Source organism: Cavia porcellus, unplaced genomic scaffold (assembly GCF_034190915.1).
Source record: "Cavia porcellus strain 051 isolate PalLab524CR breed Dunkin Hartley unplaced genomic scaffold, mCavPor4.1 scaffold_1, whole genome shotgun sequence".
Classification (NCBI taxonomy): Eukaryota; Metazoa; Chordata; class Mammalia; order Rodentia; family Caviidae; genus Cavia; species Cavia porcellus.
The window spans coordinates 189,092,786-189,119,543 of record NW_026947484.1 but is presented as its reverse complement, the minus strand read 5'-3'; the positions used below and the strand labels follow the sequence as shown (position 1 = coordinate 189,119,543).

At 47.9% G+C, this 26,758-nt stretch overlaps 1 protein-coding gene across 1 annotated transcript; it reads right to left on the bottom strand.

Moving 5' to 3' along the window:
* Positions 1-1,382: 1,382 nt before the first annotated feature.
* Trim14 (tripartite motif containing 14) lies at positions 1,383-26,605 on the bottom strand. Its single transcript, XM_013153538.3, has 6 exons — positions 26,295-26,605; positions 23,599-23,694; positions 17,294-17,527; positions 8,691-8,853; positions 6,618-6,710; positions 1,383-3,753 (listed from the first exon to the last, which is right to left on the bottom strand). Exons 1-6 carry the CDS (start codon positions 26,517-26,519, stop codon positions 3,218-3,220), a joined length of 1,347 nt encoding a protein of 448 aa, XP_013008992.2. The 5' UTR covers positions 26,520-26,605; the 3' UTR covers positions 1,383-3,217.
* Positions 26,606-26,758: the final 153 nt, after the last annotated feature.

Here is a 26,758-nt window from a genome sequence, read left to right as displayed (position 1 = left end):
GCCACTTAGACCACGCTTTCCGTCAGAGCATGCGGAAAGAATGATGGCGCTGGTGTGGTGTGGGGGTAAACTGCAGGCCTGCTCATAACCAGCAGCAGCTGGATTAAAGAAGACCTCGTGCTTCACCAGGCTGAACCAAGAGCCACACCCCTAGCCCATTCCTGTTGGGAAGCTCAGATCTGGAAGAATCCCTGAGATCTCCAGCCAGGGAGTGAAGTACTGGGTCTGGTGAGGAAGCAGCCGCTCCTATCTGGGGGTTCCCAGCACCTCCACAGACAGTGCCTCACATGTGTGAACTGCCACGGTGATGACAAAATCATGGGAGCCAAGATAGGAGGAGGGTGGGAGAGGACCCTGCCACTGTGGTTTAGACTTACAGGTTGAGCAGTGGCCGAGGACCATGTGCACAGACTTGGGGATCTTGCATGTGCTTCGGCACTAGCAAGTCTTGTTTTGGTAGGAGTGGCGCAGGGAGGGGGGAGGGCTATAAGGCCTGCCACACTAGGATTCCTCCTGTGGACAGCAGGCAGTGGTGGGAGGTGGGGACCCAGGCCTGTCCCCGTGCTCTCACCTCGCTCCCTGTCCTATGCAGCTTTTTAAATCATTTTTCCCTAGTTTTTATTTTTCATTAGTACATAGTGATTACATTCCTTGTGGGAGTGGATACATGAGCCTTTTTCAGCCCCTTTCCCCTCCCTTTTTCTTAATTCCCTCACATTTCCAAAAGATCTATTTCCTGTTATCTTTTATTTTGCGCTTTAAATGTTGGGTTTTAGGTTTCTCGTACAAGAAAATATTGAAGCTTATGTTTTTATTTCACTTAATATCATGGTCTCAAAGTGCATCCATTTTCCTATGAATGACTCAAATTTTATCTTTACAGTAGAGTGGTACTTATTACAAACATTTTCTCTGTCCATTCTTGCATTGGTAGACACTCCCAGGACTTAATTGTTTCTGTATGGACGGCTTTGCATGTCCCACTGATCTAAGGCTGTGCCTTGCTGTCTTGAACAGGCTGCCCACAGGGCACTGCAGCCCAACCAGGCCTGGGCTTTGCAGCACTACCCTTGTGTGCCCTCTGCTTGGCTATGGCCCCACTAGGCTGATGGCACTGACAAGTGCAATTACAGAAGGGAGAGATGATACCGCAGGGGGGAGAGGGTTCCTGACCACTGATGGCTTCACTGGTCCTAAGGATGACTTAAAAGATGCTGTATGCTCTGTCTTGAGCAGGAGTAGCCAGAAATCAAGTTTGTTTGCACTGAACCACAAATTGAGTTATCTTTAGGAGTTGTGTATCCCCTACCGTTGGAGATGCTTACTCAGACCAGCTTGCTACAAACTGGATCAAAATGACATGAACTACCAATGAAGAACAGTTCCAAGGCACAATATTCATATTTTATTAAAACAAACCACATCTTTAGAAAATTGCTGCCAAGACTGGGGCTGTGGTTCAATGACAGAGCACTTGCTTAACATGTGCAAGGTCCTGAGTTCCACCCCCAGCACCGCAGGGGGAAAACGATCTGCAAACTATTTGCTGTGTAAGTATGGGAATTTCTAGTTTAACTCTAGAAAAGAATGAGGTACATGATCAATACCAGTATGGATATACCCTGAAGAAAACATGCCCCCTATGCTGGAAGTATAGAGATTTCCACTCCTGCCACATGTTGGCAGGGCATTTCAGATGTCCCAGCACCAGGATGGTATACAGAACAACGTTGGGCACTACTAAATCCCAGCAGGACAGACCACCAATTTTTAAGGCAATTTCGATTGTTCCTCACAGCCCTGGAAGTGAGTCACTGCTCCCATTCTGCTGATGGGACTGCAAGAAGCAAACAGTGACTCTGAGGTCAAACAGCTGAATACTGAACTCCACTTTTCTGGCTAGTACAGGCCTTGGCCCAGAGCAGTTTTCCTGCTTCATAGTTTAGCTCTGTCTCTGCAGCGTGAATCCTAAACTTCTCAAAACAAGTCCTTTCAGGTGTCAGGCTTCATCTTGGGGGCCAGAGAAGGTGATCCAAAGGTGGAATCGGGTCCCACAGAACAAGGGGGGAAATAACACATGAGCAGCCATTTACAGCCACCCTGAATAGTATGGCTCAGTGGACAGGAGCATGGACCCTTCACTCCAACCCAGCTGTCTAACCTGGGGAAAGTGACACGTCTGCTCCATTCTGCCATGTGCAGAATGGGAAAACTTTCTGCCCCTTAGGGACAACGTAAGGATCAATGAGTTTAGTAAGGCTATATGTGACACTCTAAAAAGCTGCCATGGGCCTGGCCTCTGGAGTTCAGGGTCTGCTTAAAGGTCTTGTTCTTCAGGGATGGATGGAGATGGGGAGCCAAGCAGACATCTCCTTACATAATTCAGCTCTGGCCACTATCAGTGGTTAATTTTTCCTTTACTCAGGATTCTGAAGCATAGTGCTTGGACATCTGCCCAACTAGTTTTAAGTCACTTGGTCACAACTAAAGGCACTTCGGTTCTTTCAGCCTAGTGTTCTACTTGCATTGTGTCTCCCCACATTAAAAGTGGCATTTCACAGTGTTACAGGGTTCAAATAAATGTACTGCCTCTGTTTATACCATAAGGAGGGTTGGGCTTTCATTTTCCTCGCGCTCCACTGTATACTTGAGAAGATGCTTTAACACAGCCATCTAGGAACCTAACAGGATGCTGAACTGAGGCACAGGCCCTGGGAAGTGGGGCCTTTTGCCACCAGAGGAGGCCTCTCTGTAAGGTCCTGCCCCTTTGGCTTTTTTCTTTTTGTCATGTTTCCTTGGCAACACTTGGGTTTGCCCTCTGAGGCACTGAGGCAGTCTGGAGCTGCTGGATCCCCACATAATGCTTTCTGTCCTTAGCGGGGTAGGCAGACTGCCTGTGCTGACTTAGCAAAAACTGCAGATGCCTACGTGACGACCCCAGATTATGTCAGTTCCCCCAGGGTGAAAGGGGAAGGGCCAGGGCACTGCCTGGACAAAGACCTGGGCTTCAGACCTGGCCCTGCCCTACACCACTAAGTAGCTCTCGCCTTTCTGCCCACTGAGCGCCCACCAAGTGCCAGGAGGTCCCCAGGGTGAGGACAAAATAGCACCACTCGTGGACGCTTAGGATACTTGTGGGCCCCACTTTCAAGGACCTGCTCTAAAAGCAGTCTTGGGGGGGGGTAGAGCAGGGCGGAGGCGGGCACGCCTGGAGCTCCTAGGGCAGCCGGGTGATGCTGATGGCCCCTTCCCAGAGCCGCAGGGCCGGGTACAGCGGTTCCTGGAAGGTGGCATGGAAAGTGTGCAGGTGGCGCATCCCGCCGGTCACATCGTAGAAGGCAAGGATGCCGGCCTCATAGTCCAGGAAGACGCCGAGCCGGTCCGGGTCGTACTGGGGCCGCAGGCGGCTGCGCTGGCAGTCGTGGAAGGCCCAGTACTCGAGGTCGTAGCGCTTGAGGCACCAGGACTGGCGGTTGCAACCCAGGCGGGCAGCGGTTGAGTCCCCGCGGCGCCGCAGGGACTGGTAGGCGGCGCCCACCCACCAGCCGCAGCCGGCCTCCTGCACGTCCACCTCCCAGTAGTGGCGGCCAGCGGCAAAGCAGTCGCGACTCAACACCTGCCAGAGCGCGTCGAAGCGAAGCGTGGGCGTCGGCCCCAGGCTGCCCATGAGGCCGCGGCGCACCGTCAGGCGGTCGGCGGAAAGGCGCAGGCGCGCGTGCATCGTGTCCGGATCCAGCGTGGGCGTGCGCGCGTCTGCGGAAGGGACAGAGCGAAGGTGGTGGGCGGGGCTGTGGTGGCCCCGCCCCTTCCCCGCCCGCCCCACCCTGCTCCGTCCCAGCCCCGCCCACCCTGCCTACTCCTGTGGTCACAGGGGCGCTGTACTCAGGGAGAAATTCCAGCCCAGTCGTTAAACCCACTTTTAACCCCGCCTGTTTCTGGGGAGGTGGCTAGGGACAGAGGAAAGAGAACATTGCACTGTACACCATGTATATTAAGTATACATGAGTATTGTGCTATGGAGCCTACTGCCAATTTCTAAAAAAATACATCTAAAAATTGACTACTGCCTGGCAAGTGTGAGGTTGTGAGTTTGATTCCTGGCACAGGAAACCCCCCCCCCCCAAAAAAAAAACCCTCTAAAACCCTAACCACTTGGGAGGCCAAGGTAGGAGGATCCTAAGTTCGAGGCCATCCTGGGCTACATAGGGAGGCTCTATCGCAAAAAATCAGTAAGAATCCCATTATTGTTAACACTGGGATCATCTCCATTCAATTTTCCTTGCTGCTTTAGAGTTTTTCTTAGTAATGCAGTTTAGGCTGGCTTTGAGCTTACTTTGTAGTCCAGGCTGGTCTCAAACTCACAATGATCCTCCTGCCTAGGCCTCCTGAGTACTGGGATTATGGGTGTGCGCCACCACACCTGGCAATAGGTTTGAAACACCTTTTTGAAAACAAAAAATATGATTACACTTCCATGGATCTGATTACTCTTTAAGATTAGCCTTTTTTTTAAAGGATATATAGCCTTAAAAGAAGAATTATTAGGTCAATGGGTCAATGTGTTTCTAATGCCTTTGACAAATATTGCTGAATTGGTCTCCAGAAAAATTGTGATTTAAATCCCCATTAACACTTCTCTTTGCATTATACCATGTTTTATTATTTTACTTGTGCACTGTGGGTTGAACCCAGAGCCTTCACAATGAGCTACATCCTGAGTCCCATTTTTAGTTTGACTTTTTAAAAAAATTTTATTTTTTATCGGTACCAGGGATCAAACTCACGACTGCCTGCTTGTAAGGCAGGTGCTTATGCTGCTGAGCTAAATCCCCAGCCCCCAGTCCCATTTTTAAAGAATTTTTACTGAGCTACATCTCTATCCCTGCCCCCCTTTTTTGTCTTTTTGAGACAGGGTCTCTTTGCAGTTCAGGCTGGCCTTGAGATCACTTTGTAGCTTAGGCTGGTCTAGAACTTGCAAGGATCCTCCTGCCTTATCCTCCCGAGTGCTGGGATTACAGGCGTGAGCCACCACGCCTGGCTCTCTATCCCTTTTTTTATTTATTGTTTTAAAACATGGTTGCATATTGCTAAATTGCCCAAGTGAGGCTTAAAAAATCCTCCTTCCTTGACTTCTTTGAATGCTGAGATTACAGGCAGTCTGCAACCACCCAAGGCTGGATGTTTAGCATTAGTAAACAATGATAAACAGTTTTCTAAACTACTTATATCCTCACCAGTAGTGTAATAGAAAGTCCTGCTTTTCATCTATTTGTTAGCCCTTGGTGTTTATAGTTTTTGAAAGTTTAGCCATTCTGTTGGGACTGTAGAGCCATCTCATTGAAGTTTTAATTTACATTTTTCTGATGACTAATGTTATTTAATTTTTTTATGTCTTTTTGGCCATTTAAATATCTTTCATGAAACATTTGCTTAAGTCTTTTGGCTGTTTTTAAAAATCAACTGCCTGGGCCAGAGATTTAGCTCAGTGGTGCAAGTGCCTGCCTGGCAAGTGCGAGGTCATGAGTTTGATCCCTCTACCAAAGGAAAAAAAAAAAAAAAACCAACTGCCTGCCCTTTATGGATGTAGAAGTTCTTAACAAATTTCTGACTTGAGTCTCTTTGGTGAATATCTGTATCTAATGCAAATATATTCTACTCTGAGGCCTGATTTTTTACTCTCTTGAGTGCTAATGAGAAATTCTTAATTTGTTTAAGTTTATTTTAGCAAGTGTGTATGTGTGTGTGTGTGTGTGAGACACACACACACACACACACACACACACACACACAGGAGAACCAAAGCCTCAAGTATGCTGGAAAATCACTCTATCACCTGTCCTTTTAAAATTTTATTTTGAGACTGAGTCTCACTAAATTTTTCAAGCTGTTCTCAAACTTGGGATCCTTCTGCCTCAGCCTCTTAAGAGTATATAGGATTGGATATGTATACCCCAACGCATGGAAGAACTTTCTATTTTGTTCTTCTCCAGGTTGGTTGGTTTGGTTATTCTTTACATTTTTATGTCTACATACTTTTTTGTTTTTGAGATAGGGTTTCACTATGTAGCTCAGGCTGGCCTGAAACTCACCATATAGTCTAGGCTGGCCTTGAACTTGCAGTGATTTTCCTGCCTCAGCCTCCCAAGTGCTGGGATTACAAGCATGCACCACCATACCCAGCCATATATACATTTTTTGGGTTTTTTGTTTTCTTTTTTCAGACAGGGTCTTGCTCTGTAGTCCTGGTTGGTCTTAAACTCACTATGTAGTCCAGGCCAGCCTCAAACTCATGGCAATCCCAAACTCGTATTGCAATCCTCGTTCCTCAGCCTCCTTTGGTGCTGAAATTATAGGCATGCACACCATGCCCAGAATTTGTGTTTTGTCTGTGTAGCTTTGAACAGGGTCTCTGTGTAGTCCAAACTGGCCTTGAACTGGATCCTTCTACCTCAGCCTTGCAGAGAGCTGGGATTATAGATACGCCAAAACATGCAGCCTCAAAAATGTTTCAAAAACCCCCAAAGGCATTGGATTCTCAACAGTAAGCAGGAGGGGCTACCATTCCCATCCCTCCCTCTGCCCTGCCTCCACCCTGTCCTGCTCTCTCCCGCTCTTACATTTTAAGAGGAGGGATCTCTCGGGCGAAGGGCTTGTTTTCAGCAGGGCGCCTGGCTTGGCGTTGGAGGAGCTGGACAGCTGGCATCTCAAGTCTGTGGGGAGTTGTGAGAAATAAATACCTGGAGCTCAGGCAAGCAACACAGATGAAACGCACTGAGCACACTACAAAACCGAGCATTTGCATACACTCTTCTGAAGCATCCTGTGCAAATCAAGGGAGAAACTGTAAATTTCACAGTACACAAAACTCCAGGACAATAAGCAGTGGCAAGCAGCATTCCAGCCCTGGAGATGAGGAGGAGGCCGGTACAAACACCTGGGGGAGGCAGCCTGCCGGCCAAGGGCAAATTCCTGGAGGAACAGAAAGTGATGCACAGTCACCCAGGAAGTGGGCTCCCGGGGTGCCCCAGGCCCTTTGAGAGTGCCATCGCTTACCTGGAACCCCCCACTGGTCCCCACCCATGTGGCCTCTTTCCCCCTAGCTTGGGCTGCAGTTTTCCTTCTCCCTGGCCAGGGTGTGAAGGTCTCCTTCCCCACCCCATCACTCACTGTATGGCCTGAGGGTGAACTGTGGGAGACCACGGTGAGGAAGAGGCCTCTCCTCAGGCTCTAGTCTTCAGTCCTATTGCCTATGTTAGAGCACCACATGGGCAAGCTCTTCACACCCACACAGCTCTTCCCTTCCATCCTGAAAGGCCCTTCCCATTTCGGAAAATGACACCTTCTTTCTTCAGTTGCTCAAGATAAAACACCTGGAACTCCTGATGTCTCTGTCTGTTCCTATCTCCTCTGTTCCACATCCTGTCCTCTTAAATAACCCTCTGCTATTCCTTCTGCACCGCCGTGCTCATTCTCATTTGCCTCAGGACCTTTGCACTTGCTTCATTCTCTTCCTGGAACACATTTGCCCAGAGGAAACAGCAACAGGCATAGCAGCTAACACATGATGCTGATTATACCTGGACCTTTATATACAAGAACTCATCTGCTCCCTACAATTCCCCAGAGGAAGCTCCATAATCTCTACTATACACATGTCAAAACGGAAGTCTAGAAAAGTTGGATTTGTTGCCCATGGTGTCATTCTGGGGCTTCACGACCATACATGTGACCACTGTGTTCTGCCCTCAGACCGGCCGAGCCCACAGAACACAGGTTCTGCTCAGCTAACACACCCTCTTCTCAAGACAGGCCTGGCCAGCTGCCCAGATGAAACAGTTCCTCCTCTTCCTCCTCCCTATCCATTTTTCTTGCCCTGTGTTTGTTTCACAGCTGTTTCTATCATCTGACACACACGTCTGCTGTCTGTCCCCCGCTGAGGGTTTCATTTCATACCTGGCACACAGCAGGGTCCCAGTGTCCTGAGTGAATCATTGCTGCAGAGGTGAGCTAATGAAGGAATCAAGGAGCAGAGATTTCTGTGTTTGGTTTTCTGAGCTGGGATCTCATGATGTAGTTCAGGCCAGCCTTGAGGTTATTACGTAGCCCAGGCTGGCCTCTGATTTGTGGCAATTAGACTGCCTCAGCCTTTTGATGGCTGGAATTATAGGCATGCACCACTATGCCCAGCTAGAACACTGAGTTCCTGCTTTGTACAGGCCCTGTGAGCACCTCAGAGCTGGACCCAACATTTAGATATTTACAAGGGGCAAGGAGAGGCCCTTGTGTCCACCTCACCCATGCCCCGGTCAGGCCCTGCTGTACGAAAGGAGGAAGGGTGTGGTCGGAGGAGAGGTGAGCAGAACAGGTGCCTGCCTGCCTGGCAGGGATGGCGGCCTGGCTCCAGGCAGAGGAAGAAGAGGAGCCTGGGATCCTCTAGGACCCTAGAGCTGGGTCAGAACAGTCTGGTCAGAAGCACAGCCTTTTGGCTGACAAGATACGGTCTCAGGAAGGGTAAGAAGTGACCCTGGAAGTCATACGGGGGATGAACGCCAGGCCTAGGAGCCCTTGACCACCCAGCCAAGGGCCTCCATGTGGGAGAGATGTGGCTTTGGGTGGCACCTCTGCAGCTGCATCTGGGACACAAGGCACTAAGGGAGGTAAGGACCCAAAGTAGTCGCAGGCCCACTCACTTTCCTTCAGGCGAATGTCCAGTGGTGTCTGTAATGTTCTCTGCAAGGCTTCCATGAAGTCCTTGAAGAAGCTCTTGACGGGCTCAAACGACAGGGGCACAGGATGGCTCAGCTCCCCGAGGCTCATGTGCCGCTGCATCTCCAGCTCCGTGGCTGTATATGCCTGTGTGGGGGACACAGGGTCAGGGTGGCCGTGGCACTGTGAACAGATCTGTGCCAGCTGGCCAGGACCACCGTGTCTCCTCTCCTGTGGTCAGCCCAGCTGTTCCTATCAGCTCTGAAGGGACCGCAGCACCCATTCCATACTGAGTAATGTGGCTTAGCCTCGCCAAGGCCAGGAAACTCACTCTCCCAGCCTGCTTTGCACTCACAACGGTGGGAGGCTGGTCCAGGGGACACTTGGGTAGACGGAGTGAGACAGGGGACCACAGAAGAAAATGCCACTCTCTGGTGACCCCAAACTTCAGCATCTGGCCAGGGGACTGACACACAGTAGTAATACAGACAGCTAAATTAGGTAGAAATATTATAGGCAGTCAGACAGGACTGAGTCCTTGAGGTCACTGCAGGAGACAACTATGGCGGGAGATGCATTCACTGAGGGTCAGGCTTCAAGAAAAAAGAAACCACTCATCCATCTACTTCCCCTGGGGATGAAGAGCAGTGATCATTCCAAGTAGGCATCCATCACCTTAGGGTAGAGGACCAAACCTCCTTAACCTATCCGTTCCAGCAAAGTCCTGATCCATCCCATGGCTTACTGCGTGACTGGCTTCCCAGTTTGATTCCCATTTAACCAATATTACCCAAGCAACTGTACTTGCTGCAATCCTATTGGTCAAACACACTTTTGTCCTACCTCACATTCATCCTACAATCTTCCATTGGATCAATATTACCTAAGCAACCATACTTGTAATCTTATTGATTGGTTATAGTTCTGTCCTACTTTGAACCCATCTCACCTCATGGCTTTGCTCAATAAAACACTCTTGAGAAGTGGGGTCAGCCAAGCAATCCATTTTCCAGGCCCGATTCTATCCCTCAATAAATTCTCCCTACTCTTAACCTCCGTTGTTCCTAGAATTCATCTCTCAATTTTACAGAACATGAACGCCACACTTCAGATACCTAGCAGGGTGGGAGTTTCTCTCCCCTGTATTGGTAGGTTCTCGGAACACATAGGATGGAATAAGCGAATGGGTGAAATCAAGTACTTCCGCTTCTTGCCTTTGGCCCATGCAGGTAGCAGATCCCATCACACAAACCAGAAACGAAAGGTTCTTGCCCTGGGATAAATTAGTGCACAGTTATGGTGGTGGTCTAACATGGTGGAAGACAAAGTGGGAATGCTTACTACTTCCTCCTCCTTCAGCCCTAACTGAAACTCCCTCTCCTGTTTGCACACAAAGAAAATTCCAATCAGTTCCTCACACGTCATCAATATCCACCCACTGCGCCACTTACAATCAGAGGTCATAAAACCCTCTGCCTCTCCGTATCTAGTCGGACACAGCCCAGCTGCCATGGGTTGTGTGCTCCTTTCCATGTCCTCAACGAAACGGTTTTGGCCCAGACAGGACACTGTAGCCAGGAAAACCTCAACTGGAACCAGGAAGCCCCCATCTCCCCCGCCCCTGGGGGGGGAATTTACCTGTGACGCCATCTTCCCGCCCCTGGGAATTTACCTATGGCTCGAAACCTAGGACCAACGGGCTACTCGTGCACCCCTGATGCCCCCTTAGGTTCTACCCCAAACCGAGGCTACTTACATACCCCCACACCATGTGTCTGCTGGAGAGATCGCTGGATGCCAGCGGTGGGGGTTGCCGGTCATCTCTCTCCGTGTTCTCAGAATAAAGGCCGCTTTTTGTTTTATACTTCTCATCTTTTGGAAATATTTTTCATCTTTTGGAAATAATCCTATCATTTGGTGCCATGACTCGATTGGCAGGCGATTGACTCCTGGGACACACCCAGTTGAGTCCCCAGCCGATTCACAAACCAGATAACATCCTGGATTAATTCCGCGCTTTTTCCTTTCCCAAGACGTCCTTGTTGCCAGCCGCCTGCACTCACCATCGGCCAGATTGATTTCAGGTGAGCACTCTCCAGGGAACTCTTGGCACTGGACAGCCCCAGTCAACTGTTCTCCCTGTTCACGTGGGTCTGTGCATTTTCACGTCCTTAGGACAGCCCAGGGCAGAGTTCTTTCTGGGCAAACCTGTGTCCACACTCTAAAATCTCTCACGTTCTTTGGGTTCGGATAGCCCAAAGCAGAGATTTTTGGACCGCCCACACTGAAAGACCCTCACTTCCCTTAAAGCCTCGCGCTTTCACGGGAAAAACTGTTACTGACCCCACGCGGGCTCCACTCATAAATCTCTCAGTGACTGGAATATATGAGTTTTTGGAACTGTAGCCTCCATGTGGTGCCACAAACAAGTGATGGCTTGTTCTCTGGACCATGGCTTATTTCTTGCCTGAATCAATCATGGGAAACATATTTTCTAACTCCCAAAGACGCCTTTACAATGCCTAATTTCCAATTTACGTACTTTAAAAATTAAAAGTACCATTAAAAACTAAACTATTAACTTTTTACCGCCAGGAGGTCTGGCCAACCTATCCACTTATCGGCAAGCGTTGGCCCAAGGAAGGAGCATTTGACCCCTGCATTCTCAGGAATTTGTATTTCTGTCAGGCCAGCAACAAGTTATTAGAACTCCCTTATATTCAGGCCTTTCTTATTCTGAGAACATGCCCGTCTCTCATTAAGTCTTGTGCTCCTGCTGAGATACTTTTAGCTAACTCTACTGCGCCGCAAACTTTTCCATCCTGCCCTCAGGATTCACTTGATGACATTCCTCTGGTGTTTTCCCGGCCGCCGCCTCCTTACCCCCAAAATGGTTCCTCACCGTTATCTCCTGCTGTGTGATTGTCTTCTCCTCCATCTCTCAGGACCCATAACTCTCCCAGCAGCTCTAATCCCTCTGTTAGCGCTTCCTCGCAGTCTCCGACTTCTTATTCTCCTGAGAATTCTCTATCCCCTACAGCATTCTCACCGCCCGCCCACCATACTAGGTCTCTGTCGCTATGTCCTTCCAGCAGGCTGCATGATTGTTCCAGCTTGCACTGGGAAGAGGCCGCCATGTTACAACCCTCCGCCACATGGCCGGGTGCCGCCATGTTCCCAGGACCCTCACTGCTAATGGGCGCCCCCTTGTGGCTCTTCTTGTGAACTGCAACAGCCGCCCTGTTGCAGTGCACGTGATGCTTCATTGTGCTGCCGACAGCAATCCTCTCACTGCAAAGGCACACAGTGAGATGCCATCTGCCTATGTTTCCCAGGGTGACTGGCAGCAGCTCTATAGCTGCTCTACAGATGATTGCTCACACGCGCCTGCTGGATGGATGGCTGCCCAATGGCCCTCTGCTCCGGAATCTTCTCCTCAGGCTCTGCTACCACTTCAGGAGCAAGCTGGCCCCGAGGGACCTGTTAACATCCATGTGCCTTTTTCCCTTTCTGATCTATCTCAGATTACCCATAAATTAGGTAGCTTCTCTGTTGACCCACAAAATTATATCAGGCAATTTAAATTTATTACTAATTGTTATGATTTACATTTTAAGGATGTTTATGTGATACTAAATACCACTCTCAGCTCACAAGAGCAAAATCAGCTGTGGCAAGCAGCTCGAGAAGAAGCTGATCACAGACATAAGGTAAACACCGCTGATAATGCCCTGGGCCTATAGCTGTGCCAGAGCAGGACAAGCATACTAACTATAACAAACTTTTAAAACAGGTCCAGGAAGCTAATAAAAACCCAGCTGTGTTCCTAAATCAGCTTTCTAATCCTCGAGCCCTGAGAGCAGTTCCAACTTCGTGCACTGCATTGGGCCACCTCCCAGCTCCTCCCCCATGCGCCATCCCAGCCCCTCCCTCCCCTGTGTGCCGCCATCATTGCCACCACCTTACGCATTTTCAGGGGCAGTCCCAGCCAGCCCCTGCGCACTACGCCCCGACACTTGCCCCACTCCCATGCTAGGTGTGCTCTGCTGGCGTGCCGCAAAACAGCAGCTCAGCGGCTCCGCTCAGGCATGCTTTTTTTACAGTTTGTCTCCACTCAAGAGATGCTATTTTTTATTACAATTCTTGTTTTTTTTTGTCTTTTTCCTTTTTTATCGGTACCAGGGATCGAACTCATGACTGCCTGCTTGCAAGGCAGGCACTTATGCCACTGAGCTAAATCCCCAGCCCCTTTTTATTACAATTCTTAAACCATTTAATCAAGGTTATTGGCCACCTGATAATTTTACCAGCCTTGTTTATCAATCAAGGCCTTCACTAATCTCCTGTTTTAATGACTAAAATTAAAAGATATTTATCAATTCCTTTTGCTGTAGACCACCACAACTGTTATATGTTGAGCTTATTGCCTGTGGCTTACTGCCTACATTATACTCTGTTGTTGCCAATCTCCTGTTTAGATTTAAGAGCAAATAAATGTGTTCAGAATTTCAAAATATTAGATCAGTTTTGGTAAAAGTTTTCATAAGATTGATAAACCTTTACTGATAAATGTTTCCATTAAAATGAGATTATACTCCGAAAGGGGGAGGGCAGACTAAAGTCTTTTTAATTAAATATATAATTCCACACAACACCCCAAAAGTGATATGCCATCCAGATAAAGCCTGCTCTCTGATCTAAAATGCCAATATTAAACTCCTGCATACTTACTTAATTCTACTGTAGTCCAAATCCCAAACAAAAGGCAAAACTTGACCTTCAAACCTTAGAAAGGTCTTAATATGGTTTTTCATATTTTTAACACTTTTGACACTTAGAGTTCTGAGGCAGGTAGACCTACACAAGGTGGAGCTGCCTGGCCCCCCATGGACCACGCTCAAATGCAGCAGAAGACATTGGGCAAGAAAATGCCCCATCCTGGCGTTCTTTGAAACCTTACTCCAGGGCCACCTGACTGTCCTAGCCACCAGAGAGTGGGTAAGCCATCCTAACTTCTAGCCCTCACAGGAAATGTCAACACTGCCAGATTCATCATCGACAAAAATTGCTGCCGAAGACTGAGGGGGTTCAGGGCAACAACAGTCCCCTTTAAGGGACCGTCTCAGAACCCAAGTCACATTAAACTCTCAGGTAAAAGGTTCTCTATATTTATGGACATAGAGGCCATATATACAGAGTTCTTCCTGAGTTTTTAGGCTGCTATAATAAGTCCTCAATCTCTATGACGGGGTATTGATGGTCAACCTATGCCATTTACAAACAGGGCCTATTTCATGCAGGTCCCAGTCCTAAATCTTAAAATGCCTTTTATATAGGCTGACTTAGACATACTGAGGCCTCAACAGCTTACACCTGTTATTGTTAGTAAACCTCTCCTCAGTGATATAAGACCACCCCCTTCCTTTCTTATTTACCAATTTCTCAGGTAACCCTAGTCAAGACTGACAGATACATTTTGTCTTCTTACTTTGTTTATACTTTTTCAGGATACATAAAAGCCTTTCTCACAACCAGGGAATCTGCTGATATACTTGCTAAAATTCTGTTGCAGCAAATCATTCCAAGGACCACAACCAGGTTACAGTGACCCATACCTGATATTCTTGGTAACCTCAACAGCAATCAAATTTGTTAGACTGCCACTCTGGTTTTGCATCACTCAGGCCCTAGATCTGACCATCCTTTTCCTACTCATCTCTGCCTTACCAAGGCCTCACGGCCACGACTCATAGGTTGTCATGTTTTGTTATCCACTTTGGTTCCTAATTTCTTACGTTCTATTAATGATCATTTTTATAGCAGGACTCTTTAACAGTATTGCCTACAGACTCCAACGTCATGCATAACAAAGACAAGCCTTACACACCTACACTTTTTAACTTTTATGCTTTCAGATGGGGGAGTAAACACCTCTCATAACTTCACTCCTCCTAACCCCACATTTAATTTTCAGAATTCTGCCTTACCATGGAAATGTTCCTACCTCAGTGTCGTCCTGATAGAATGACATGTCTAAATCAAAGGCACCTTTCCCTTTACCTCACCTGGGTCCTTAAATATGACAGTGCCATGTCTCCTCATAACATCTTGTCTCTTTGTTTTTCCAGTCTAACATACATGCATTCACCAGTGAAGTTGTCCTGGCTAAAACACCTGGCACCAGCTTCTACCTGGGCATCGACCGTCATCCCGTCGACTCCCCTAGGCTCCAGTACAGTGCCTTCTGCCAGCAGGAAGTAGTTAAAGAGAGAAATCTTCGCTCCTTTTCATAATAATAATCATAAGATGGGATATGAAAGGGTTTTGGCCCAGACAGGACACTGTAGCCAGGAAAACCTCAAGTGGAACCAGGAAGCCCCCATCTCCCCCGCCCCTAGGAATTTACCTGTAACGCTGTCTTCCCCATCCCTGGGAATTTACCTATGGTGTGAAACCTAGGACCAATGGGCTACCTGTGCATCCCTAATCCCCTCTTTAGGTTCCACCCCAAACCGAGACTACTTACATACCCCCACGCCACGTGTCCGCTGGAGAGATCGCTGGACACCAGCGGTGGGGGGTGCCTGTCATCTCTCTGTGTTCTCAGAATAAAGGCCGCTTTTTGTTTTATACTTCTCATCTTTTGGAAATATTTTTCATCTTTTGGAAATAATCCTATCACTCAATAAACCTGTTCTTTTCTTTTTTGTACTTTTCGCTTCTCTATTGCACCAGAAAACTCTTAACAAGAAACTCAGGCACCGTCTTGGATCTTGCCCTCTCATCCCCAGTTCCCATCTCCATTCCCACTGTGTCTGAACCTTCCTGCTTCCCATCTCCCCTGCTGCCTCCACCCAGGTTCAGGCCACACCATCTCTCTCTTGGACCACACAGTCTCCCTAGTCCAGCCTCCTGTCCAGCTTCCAGTCCTGGTCTCCCCAGAGCAACCCTTGTCCTGTCACCAATATGATCTTTCTCCAGCAGTAACCTGACTATGTCACTTGTTGAGGACCATGAATTGTAAACTGACATAGTATCTGTCCCAGACTCTTCATGCCCAGCCTGCCTCAGGGCAGATTTTGGAATTCAGAAATCCTAGAAATCCTGTTGGTCAATGAGATTAGCACCCAGGTGTGGGATGGATCTTGGCTGGCTCCTTTATGATGTTAAACTTGCCCACTTAACCACTGTTTCTATCCCCTCCCCTGTACTGCCTAATAAAAGGGTGGTTAGATGGAGATTTGGGGCCTTTTGTTTCTACAGAGCAACTGGTGGTCCCAGGTCCTTGCTACGCACCCAGTCTGCTCTGTCTCTTGCTCTTCCTTTCCTTTCCTAGCGTGCACCGCAACTGCAACCCGAGCAGGAGACTGGGACCCTCTGCAGGGGTCTCCAATAACTGGCATGGTGGGAAGGGTGTCCAAGAGTCAGTGCTTTCATTCCACCCTTCAGCACACACCCATGAACCCATCACCATACAGGGTGAAGTTTAAACCTATGGCTTGGTGCATATGGCTCTGCACGAACTGACCTGACCTCACCCCCTCTTCCTCTAGGCAAGCGGACCCCAGGGAGTTCTCCAGCCTGCCAAGCACTCACATGTCCACAGCTCCTTCCTGCCTGGGCCATCCTCTCTGTTGTGTTGTAGCCACTCATCTTCCCTTAGCCAGCTCCACACTGCCTCCTGAAAGTCTTCCTGGACCCCTCTCTCTATAGAGATTGAGGTATAAATTACATATACTTTTGCTAGCTTGCTTGAGCTATCTTGTAACTCTAAGCATGTCTCCCCATCCCATGATGAGTTTCTCATTTCCAGCAGATGCCTGATTAAGTGCATATTTGATGACTACATGAATGAACAAACAGAAGGAGGGGATGGTGAATGATTACAATCAGGAGCTTTGGTGCAGAGAATAAAAAAAGGAGATGTCAAAGCCTGGAAACTGTGTCTTATGATGTGAGACTCTTTAGAAGGGTGTATGCGTCTTGATTAAGACTCCATAGCAGAGGGCCAGGCAAGGTGCCTTGTGGGTTTAAAGCCAAACCCAGGTTCTGATCTCAGCTCTGCCACCTTCCAGCTGTGTGAACCTGGAACCCAAACTCTGAGTTCTCATGCATAAAGTGGGATGAGAATACCCACTGTGCAGAGTTCTAATGAATATCCAAGCTAAGATACTTAAAATGCTTTCAGCACAGAAGCCTTTGAAATTGGTGGCTGTTAAGTCATTTAATTAGCCCAAGATGTATATTATCTCCCTAACAATGTATATTCTCTGGTCACTTGTTTTTTATTTTTTTAGACAGGCTCTTGCTGTGTAGTTCAGGCTGGCTGTGAACTCACTATATAGTTCAGGGTGGCCTTGAACTCACGGTGATCCTCTAACCTCAGCCTGCAGAGTGCTGGGATTACAGGTGTGCATCACCACACCTAGATCCTTGGCCACTTGTGTGCAGGAAAGAAAGTCCGACTGCTGACAAAGCAAAGATCTGTGCATTTACTTGTTGAGTAAACACTGTATTCAGTGCCACAGTAAGTGCAAAGGGGTGTGGTGGCAGGTGGCATCAGTAAGGGCAGAAACCCCAGTGTTACCTGCAGGAGCTGGATAGGGTTGGGCTCCTGCCCAATACCCCAGACCCTGCTGGCAAGATCATCCAAGATGTCAACTTGCTTCTTGCAAGACTCAACTTGCTCCCTGTATGCCTGCAGGGCAAGTTGCATGTTTTTGTCAATGAATTTTTTGGCCAGCACTTCCTCTTCATCAAGTAGCAATCTGAATTCGGTGAATTTCTCCTTTAGCCAGGCTTTACTTGACTCTGCATGATCCTAAAAAGAAAATCAATTGCAGAGTTGAGTTTGCCAACAAGGAGACACAAGATAATCAAAATGAAAAAGATTTTAAAGTCTACAAAGCAAGTTCCGCAGGGTGGTCAGTTAGGCACAAGATCAACTTGTAAAAACCAGAGCTTTTCTGAGCACTATCCATCACGGACTGGGAAATGCACGGACAAACATATTTTTCTTAAAATAAGAAAGTAGCAACATATCTGCAACTAAATCTAGCAAAAACATGAAAGACCTAGATATTCTTCTTAAAATAAGGAAGTAGCAAAATATCTACAACTAAATCTAACAAAAACATGAAAGACCTAGAAAACGAAAAACACACAAAAAAGCCCTGACTACATGGAAGGTAAAAACAATACTCCTGGGGCTGGGGATTGAGCTCAGCGGCACAAGCACCTGCCTGGCAAGTATGAGGTCATGAGTTTGATCCCTGATTGAAAGAAAAGAAAAACAAAAATAATATCCCTAACTAAGAAGATTACTACTTTTATAAAGAGGTTATTTCCTCATATAGGAACTGGTCTTAGAAAAAATATTCACATATGTATCAAGATTTGTGTACCAAGATTGTCATGGTAGCATTTACGCATACAGAATAGAGGACAATTTGGCATATTTTTCGATATGGGACATGTGTATGTCTTAGTTATATAAATTATGCTACATTCATACAGTAATTTTTTTTTTTTTAATTCAGGCTGGCTGTGAACTCACTATGTAGTCCAGGCTGGCCTTGAATTTGTGGCAATCCTCCTGCCTCAGCCTCCTAAATGCTGGGATTACATGCAACACGATGAACCTTGAAAACACCAGCCTAAGGGAAAAGAAATAATGCATGTTGGCACTTACGAAATACCTCGGACAGGCAAATCCGTGGAGACAGAAAGAGAAGTAGAGGTGACCAGGGGCTGGGAGAAGGGGATTGGGATAGGAGAGCTCAGTAGTTTCGGAGTCTCTCTTTGGGGTAATGAAAAAGTTCTAGAAATAGATAAAGATGACGACTGTACACCATTGTGAATATAATTCTTGCCTCTCAGCAAACACTTAAAAAGGACTAAAAATACTTTATTTTGTTATGCATATTTTACTATCATAAAACAATACCAAAGAGGGGGGAAATGTGCTGGCATGGAAAACGCTTCAAGGCACCCATGAAAAGCAGTAAGTTGCAGAGGACCTGGGACTACAGGTGTCCCCCACACCCAGCCCAGACACCCTTACAGAGGAAAGGGCCTTTCAGTTCTGTGGCTGTGCACATTGCATATCCCCAACTACGCTTCAACTCAACAGACAGCAGCCAGTCTTAAAAGATAAATAAATGTCTACATGCCCATACACATGTGTATGTACAAACATATCCCTTCTTTTCTCATTTATGAAAATATCCAAAGAGCACTGCTAGATATATTTAGAAAGGACACAGTCTTCTGCTATCATCTTCTACTCTCAGTCTAAGCACCAAGTCCAGGCTGCAGGCGAGAGCTGGGATTTCCCTGCACCTGTGCACATCGGTCCCTAAGGAGCCATCCTACAGAAGCAGACAGCCTGCTAACAAGGATGTGAGAGGGCATTGATAATGGGTGTTGGTCGGAGATTAAGGACCAAGTCCATCTGGAAAGGCCCAGCTGACCTCTGAAAAGGTGTGGTTGGTTAGGCCGGTTCACCGACTTCTGCATAAGAGACTTTGGACTCTGTAGGGACCTCACTGATCTCTTTATGAAGCTGTTTTATGGCTTAATTCCCATGCACATGGCCCTTTCCTGAGAACAGACTCTGTAAATAAGCATGGGCAGCAGGGCAAGTCCAGCAACGTGGCCCAGCACCACTTGGGTCCTGACACAGATCTATGCCTGCTGTTAATGTGGCACTTCCAGGAGTGGGTCCTGCAGGAAATGAAATAAGGTGACAATAAATCATGACTGGCTGGGGCCAGGGATGTAGCTCAGGGGCACAAGCACCTGTCTGGCAAGCTTGGTGAGTTCGCTCCCCAGTACTCCTCGCCCAAAGTGTTACTGTTGTTGCATCAAGGCACGGGCAGAGAATGTGCACAAGCCGTTAGAGCAGAAAGGCTCCTAGGTTTATGAAGTCCCTAGGCAGAGCATGGTAGTGCTCACCCTAACTTCCAGCTGATCACGAGGCCAAGGCAAGAGTTCCGCTTGAGTCCCACAGTTCAAGGCCAGGCTGGGCAACATAGTGAGACCCCACATTAAAGAAATATATATTGACAATAACAAACTATATATATATTTATATATTTTTTTTGTATGATGATCTTATTTATTTATTTATTTTGTAGGTACCAGGAATCAAACTCAGGACTTTGTGCTTGCCAGGTAGGTGCTGTGCTGCTGAGCTATATCACTGGCCTGACAAATAATATTCTGATAACAGAAAAAAATGTTTAAGCAAACAAGCAACATACACAAAGTGACATGTATGTTATGGTTGACACACTGCCTCAATTTGAGAAGTTTAGAAGTTTTAGCAACTCAGCAGGGGGTCACGGTACTCCCTTTGTAAACATCCTCATCCTGTGCAAGAGAAAGGCACAGAGATGGTGTGAGTGCTACACCTGCCCTGGGGGGTGGTGGCCAGCTGACAACACAAGGGAGGAGAAGAGTCTTGCTTTTGCTGTCTTCTGCTGCCTTGTCCCTGTGCTATGCCACCCTGCCTTGGACCTAGCTGATTATGAACTGAAACTTCCACAAACTGTGGGCTAAATAGACCTTTCCTTCCTTCATTTTGGACATCAAGCATTTTGTCTCAGCCACAAGAGAAAGCAACTAACACAATGTAGTTTTGCCCAAGAAAGGAGAAAGAGGGCTAGAGGTAGCTTGTGGTAGAGTGCTTGCCATGAATGTAAAAGGCCCTAAGTTCAATTCTTAGTACCTTGGTGGGGGGGCGGGGTAGAGGAGGAGAGGAGATGGAAAATCCTCCTTCCTTCTTCAAACACATAGAAATGCTAAGATACAGACAGGCATGGTAGTGCATGCTTGTCATCTGAGAGGCTGAAGCAAAAGGATTCCAAGTTGGAGCCTGGATCAGGCAACTTAGTGCCGTGGGACAGGAACTGAAGTCAGGTGATCCTGGCAAAGGTGGAGTTGGAGTTGTATGTAGGTAGGAGACACACAGCAGACACACACTGGCCACTTTGGGGGAGCTCAGGGCACTTGGACCCATTCTAGCTGGGAAAGGGAAGGGGGTCACTTACACGAAGCCACAGTCATAAAGAACTGCTCCATCTGTGAGCTAAGGACTATAAAAATTCCACTCACTGAGCCAAGGAAAGGGGAAGGAATCTAGTTACTCAATTAGGGTTATTTAGGTGCAAAGAGAATCATCAGCAAAACACACGAACACACAAATAGGCAGTCATTACACAAACTTCAAGCTGCATTTCTGGAACTATAACATTAATATAAAAACAGATCTGGGTTGGGTCTGGTGGTGCATTCCTGTAATCCCCGCACCTGGGAGGCTGAGGCCAGAGGATGCAGATGAAAGGTGGTAACACCTTCTTATTTTTCTAACCCCAAATTTTTGGGTAAGTATTTCTGACCACTGCTGGGTATGGTAGTACACATCTGTAATACTAGCACTCAGGAGGCTGAGGCTGAGGCAAGAGGGTCACTGTGAATTCGAGGCCAGCATGGGCTACACAGTGAACACAAAGCCAGCCTGCACTACACTGCAAGGCCCTGTCTCAACAAACAAACAAATAATAAACAATAACATTCTGACCACTAGTTCCATTTTTCTTTTATTTTTTCCCCAATTTTCTTTTACCTTATGAGGAATAGTTGGGTATAAGTCTAACAAAACATGTAAAGATTTATATGATGAAAAATACAAATATCAATGAGAGACAGCAAGATTCAATACAGCAAAGATGGGAACTCTCCCCAAAACTGATACACAAATTTAACTCAATTCCTATCAAAATCCCAACAATATCTTTTCTTAAAGATACACACAAGATTATCTTAAAATTTAAATACAAAGGCAAAGAAACTAGAAAAGATAAAATAGTTTTGGAAAAAGCAAATATGATGGCCTAGGCCTGAAACCTCAATGTTCTGGGAAAGCATGGCAGGAAGATCATGAATTCCACCTCTCTGAACAACTCAGTAAGATCCTGCCTCAAAAAAAGGGTTGAGGCTGTTGCTCAATGCAAAGACTCCGAGTTCGGTCCCTAGTATTATACAAAAAAAATGGAGGTATCAGTTATTTTTAAGACCCATTATCATCTACAGTAATTATAATTGTGTAACATTGGTAGAGAGATACACACACAGAACAAAGAACTCAGAAGAGCCTCACACAACTATATAGCTGGTATAAATTATATACATCAATTAATTAAAGTTTTTGGTAGTATTAAGAATGGAACCCAAGGCTCTAAGCATGCTAAGCAAGTACCTATCACTGAATTATATTCCCAGTCCTTTTTACTGTATTTTGAAATAGGGTCTTGCAAAATTGCTCTGCTTGGCCTCAAAACTTTTGATCCTTCTGCCTCAGTCTTCTGAGTAGCAGGGATTACGAGCGTGTGCCACCACATCCTCGTAAAATGAAAACTACTAACTGTAAAACTACAGAAAAAAATGTAAGATGTAAAACCAATGGTTAAATAATTCTAACAAAGATCCTGCCAATTTTCTTGTTTTAACACTGTATTATATATAGTTTATTACATATAGTTACTCGAGGGAAATAGGTGACAGTACTCAAAGCTTCTCTACGTTATCTTTGCAGTTTGCTGTGAATCTATAATTACTTCAAGATAAAAAGTCAAAAAAGTTTCTGAAAGCTGCCCAGGCCTTCTCTTACGTTATCTTTGCAGTTTGCTGTGAATCTATAATTACTTCAAGATAAAAAGTCAAAAAAGTTTCTGAAAGCTGCCCAGGCCTTCTCTTAGGCCCTCTGTACTGGTCCTAATTCTTCCCCTGGGGGTCCCCAAACTATATCTGGTCAGATATTTGTAGACAGTGGTCCTGTGCCTCTGCTGTTCTTCAAGCTGAACAGCCTTGGAGGAGTCACTTTCCAACCTGCCACCTTTGACTTACCATGTCCTTTGACCTGATTTACCTTCCTAAGTTCAGAGTGCCACTCTTGACAACATGAGGGACAATTAATAATTAAACTGGGGCTACGTTGTAAGTGCAAACCAAGGTCCCCAGCACATCAGGGCATGAGGCTCCCTTATAGACAAGGGATGGAGTCAATTCCATGGCCTGGCCTGAGCCCCAGCATGCAATGGCCTCCCGGCCTCAGGGTGGTCTTGGCAAGACCTAGTGCTAGCTTTCCCATAGCCATAGTGTCTTCTTCCTTGCCTTGTGTGGGTCAGTCATAGGTTGAGTGGGGCAGACCTTTGGGCAGACCCAAGCCAGTCCTCACCACAAGGAGGAAGCAGCTAGGGCCAAGAGGGAAAGGGGCGCAGCTTCAGTCCCCACAGAAGTCTCTAAAAGACTCAGCGACTTCCTCAAAATGGCGACCCCCAAAAATGTAAGCCCTAACTTCCAGGCAAACTCCCAAAAGAATCTATTTAAACATTAAATGAAAGTAGAAGCCTGAAGAAAATATTTATGTAATAAATTTATGCCCTATTTCATTCCCTTCATGGCTGGGAAATCTTTGGAACTGTTTGTGTGCCACAAAGCTTGTATTTTGCTTTGTTTATGGCAGCTTGAGGCCTGGGGATGAAGGACTGGTTCCTCCAAGACTGAGGCAATGCAGGGTCTTGGAGAAAAGGCTGTTCTTCTTCCTCACCTTCTGAGGCAGTAGCATAGGGCTGGGGCGCTGGGCAAAGACCGAATCTCCACAAGGCTAAGGGAACAGGAGTCTTGGGCCCCTTGTTTACATACCTCCTTCATGACCTTGCACCAAAATGTGCAATTTTGTGCACTTTTTCGCAAAGAGGGCTCCTGAATTATAGAAGCCCCAGGCCCTATGACCCCTGAGTGCCCTGTTGAGGCTCCACGTGGGGGGAACCTGTTCTGGGGATGGGAATGTGGACATCTACCCTGTAGTGGGGAGGAAACATCACTTGCCTTGAGCTTCTCAGCAGCACCTTCTATGTGGGTTACGTTGCCAATGTACTGCTGCTTCTTGATTGCCAAATGCTCGAGACATTCTTGGATGAGTTTCTAGACAAGAGAGGTTAGGAAAAATGTGAGTACTGACCACTGGGTCACAGCCTTCACCCAAGCGGGGCCTCAGAGTCTTCATGCATCCCCCCACCTTCCTATGCCGTGGGATTTTCAAGGCCTGCTCAGGCCTCCCTCTCCCACCTCAGCCTTCCTTACAGCCGGCCTCACACTCTCGGCTTCTGGCCTGACTTCCGGCCCCCAAGGGAGGGGACATGGCTGGTGTGTGGCGGGGAGAAAGAATCAAATGGGATTACAGGGGCTGCCTGTTTCAAAGAGCTGGGAGCCCCAGGAGCGCTGTTCCCAGCACGAGGCCAGAGTGAGAGGAGACCGAGGTATGAGTCATAGCCCTTCATGAAACCTCCACTTCCTCTGCAAACTGACTGCCGTTTCCTCCACTGTAAACAGGGCAGCTGTAGAGACTACTGAATGTGCCCAGGATGCGTGACAAACAGTATGTATCTGCTCAACTCATGCACTTTCATCACTTAAACATCCCTGAGGTCTGCTACTGTGTGCAGTTCTAACCTAGGCAGGGGCACAACCACAACTCAAGCGTGAGCCTTGGTCTCAACTTCCAGGAGTACAGCCCGGCCACTGTGATTTCTAAGCCAGCTCCTGTCCATCATGGCTCCACGATAACTTCAGGCTCCAGGTGTCTGTCTACGCCCTCCAGCCACAGTACCTCTTCTGTCTTCGGACCTAATACAGCCCTAGTCACTCTTCAAGGTCATTTCCAAGGCACTTTCCCCTGAAGTCTTCTCAGGCTTCCTGCCCCTGGTTTCCACATCTTCCCTCTGTCACCCAACACTGTCACTGACCTCTCAGTGACAGTACTTATCACACCGTATTGTCACTATGTCCCCTGCTTACCTCCAGCCAGGCAACTCCTCCAAATTAGGGGAGGGTGTGATTTACAACTTGATTCATGGCACAATTACACACTGACATACTGATGATGAAATCATAATGGATAAACGGGTAGGTGAGTGAATGTGGTGTGGAAACCAAGACGGGTACTTATAGGCGGGGGGCAGCCAAGATGTGCAAGTAAACAGCTGAAGGAGACCTTTCAGCTGTACCTCTGGAAAGCAGCCTTGTTAACGCTAACACGGTTTTGAGGAGCTATCACTATTACTAATTTTTTGTTTGTTTTGTGTTTTGAGACAGGGTCTTGATATATAGTCCATGTTGGCCTTGAACTCATTACATAGCCCAGGCTGGCCTCAAACTCCTGGCAGTCCTCCTGCCTGAGCCTCCAGAGTGCTGTGCCACCACGACACCCAGCTATTATCACAGCTATTTTATAGACACTAAGAGGAAGGCTCTTGGAGTAAGGTCTTGTAACCAGCACTCCATCAGCCAGGCTGTCCCCATAGGCCCAATTCTCCTTGGTGTTCCAAGGTTGCTTTCCTGAAGAGAACGGGGCATCATGAGGTACAGCTAACTGGAAGTGGAAAAGTCAGTGTCTGCAGAGACAGGAGGGCCTTCCGAGCCCAGCCTTCAGGAAGCCAGACAGTTGCTAGGCACACTGGCGCAAGCCTGTAATCCCAGCGCATGGGAAGCTGAGGCAGGAAGACCACCACAAGTTTCAGACCAGCCTGTGCTACAAAGTGAGTTCAAGGCCAGCCTCAATCATACAGTGAAACTCTGTCTCAAAACAAAACAACAAAACGCAAAACAAACAGAAAAGCAAGAGCTGAGGGTGGTGATGCATACCTGCAATCCTACACTTGAGGCTGAGGCAAGAGGATTCCCAGCCTGGGGCTATATAATGAGTTCAAGACCAGTCTGAAATATCTAGGCAAACTGTCTCAGAAACAAAACAAAACAAAACAAAACAAAAAAAGCAAACAAAAGTCAGAGAGGAGGGATTAGATCAGATCAGGGCCCCAGCACTGGAGGCAGAACACAGAGACTCTGGTCTCTGTTCACTATCAGTCAGGGTTTAGATGAGCCAAGGGCTTCAAGATGAGAACCAGCTCTGTGGGAAGCACTCCTGTCGGCAGGGCCCTGCGTTCAAGGCCTGCCCCTAGTTCCCGAGCCTTGCTTTTTTTTTGTTATGCGTAAAGAGGCTGCAATCCTAAAAACAGTCGGCCCAGGGCTGTCAAGCTCTGGAAAGGGCGCAGCTTTACCGGGGCATGAGCCATTGGCCCAGGGAGAAAGAGGGCCCGCTGAGGCTGCGCCCAAGCCAACAGGGAAGTCCTCAGGTCATGATTTTCCGTGAACTCCAGAAGCTTTGGCTTTTTGGAGCCACTCTGGGATGCTTTCTGACGGTTGGGAAGAGGGAAGGTAGGGGGCTTCCCTGGGAATGGAAAGACCTCCAGCCCACCGCATTCTGGTGGACCTGCCATGCTGGCTGACATCAAGGACAGCTGGGTACTTGCCTGGCGCCCAGGTCTCACTCACTTTTGAAGATTATCTGGTGGCTTTGGCTCCCCTCTGCCTTCCCTGGGCCACAGTTTCTAGGTCTACCTCCTAGATGACCGCTGACCACCTTCGGCTTTCTAGGTCCTAACAGTGGCTGGACCGAAGCACACCCTGCCCGTTCCTCCTGGATCGCCCCCAGTTCTGCGCCCCGCAGCCTGCGCGGTCCCCACCTGCACGCGCGCCGCCTCCTCCCACGCCAGGGCCACCGGATGGCCGCGGTGCGCGCCCAGCACGGGGCAGAGCGCGCACACGCAGCGTTTGCAGCGGCGACAGAAGAGCTCAACCGGACGGTCGCTGTGCTCCGAGCAGCGCCAGCTGCGCGCCTCCTCAGCCCCGGCGGGACTGGGACCCCCGGGACCCCCGGGGGTCCGGCTCGTGGTAGCCGCGCTGGCCATTCGCGCCAACCGCTCCCGGCTCCCGCAGTACGTGTGGGCGGGGCTCCTCGGAATCGAAACCGGGCCCGGGGCGGAGCGGGGCGCCGGCCTGCGAGCTGCAGGGTCCCGCCCAGGGACTGCGCGCTCTCCCCAGCGGGCTGCTGCGCGTGCCTGCCCTGGAGTGAGCGTGGCACCGCAGAGCAGGCTTGCACTCCTAATGGGCTAACTGGAAGGTGACGCTCAGACTGCAGCGAGGTGGG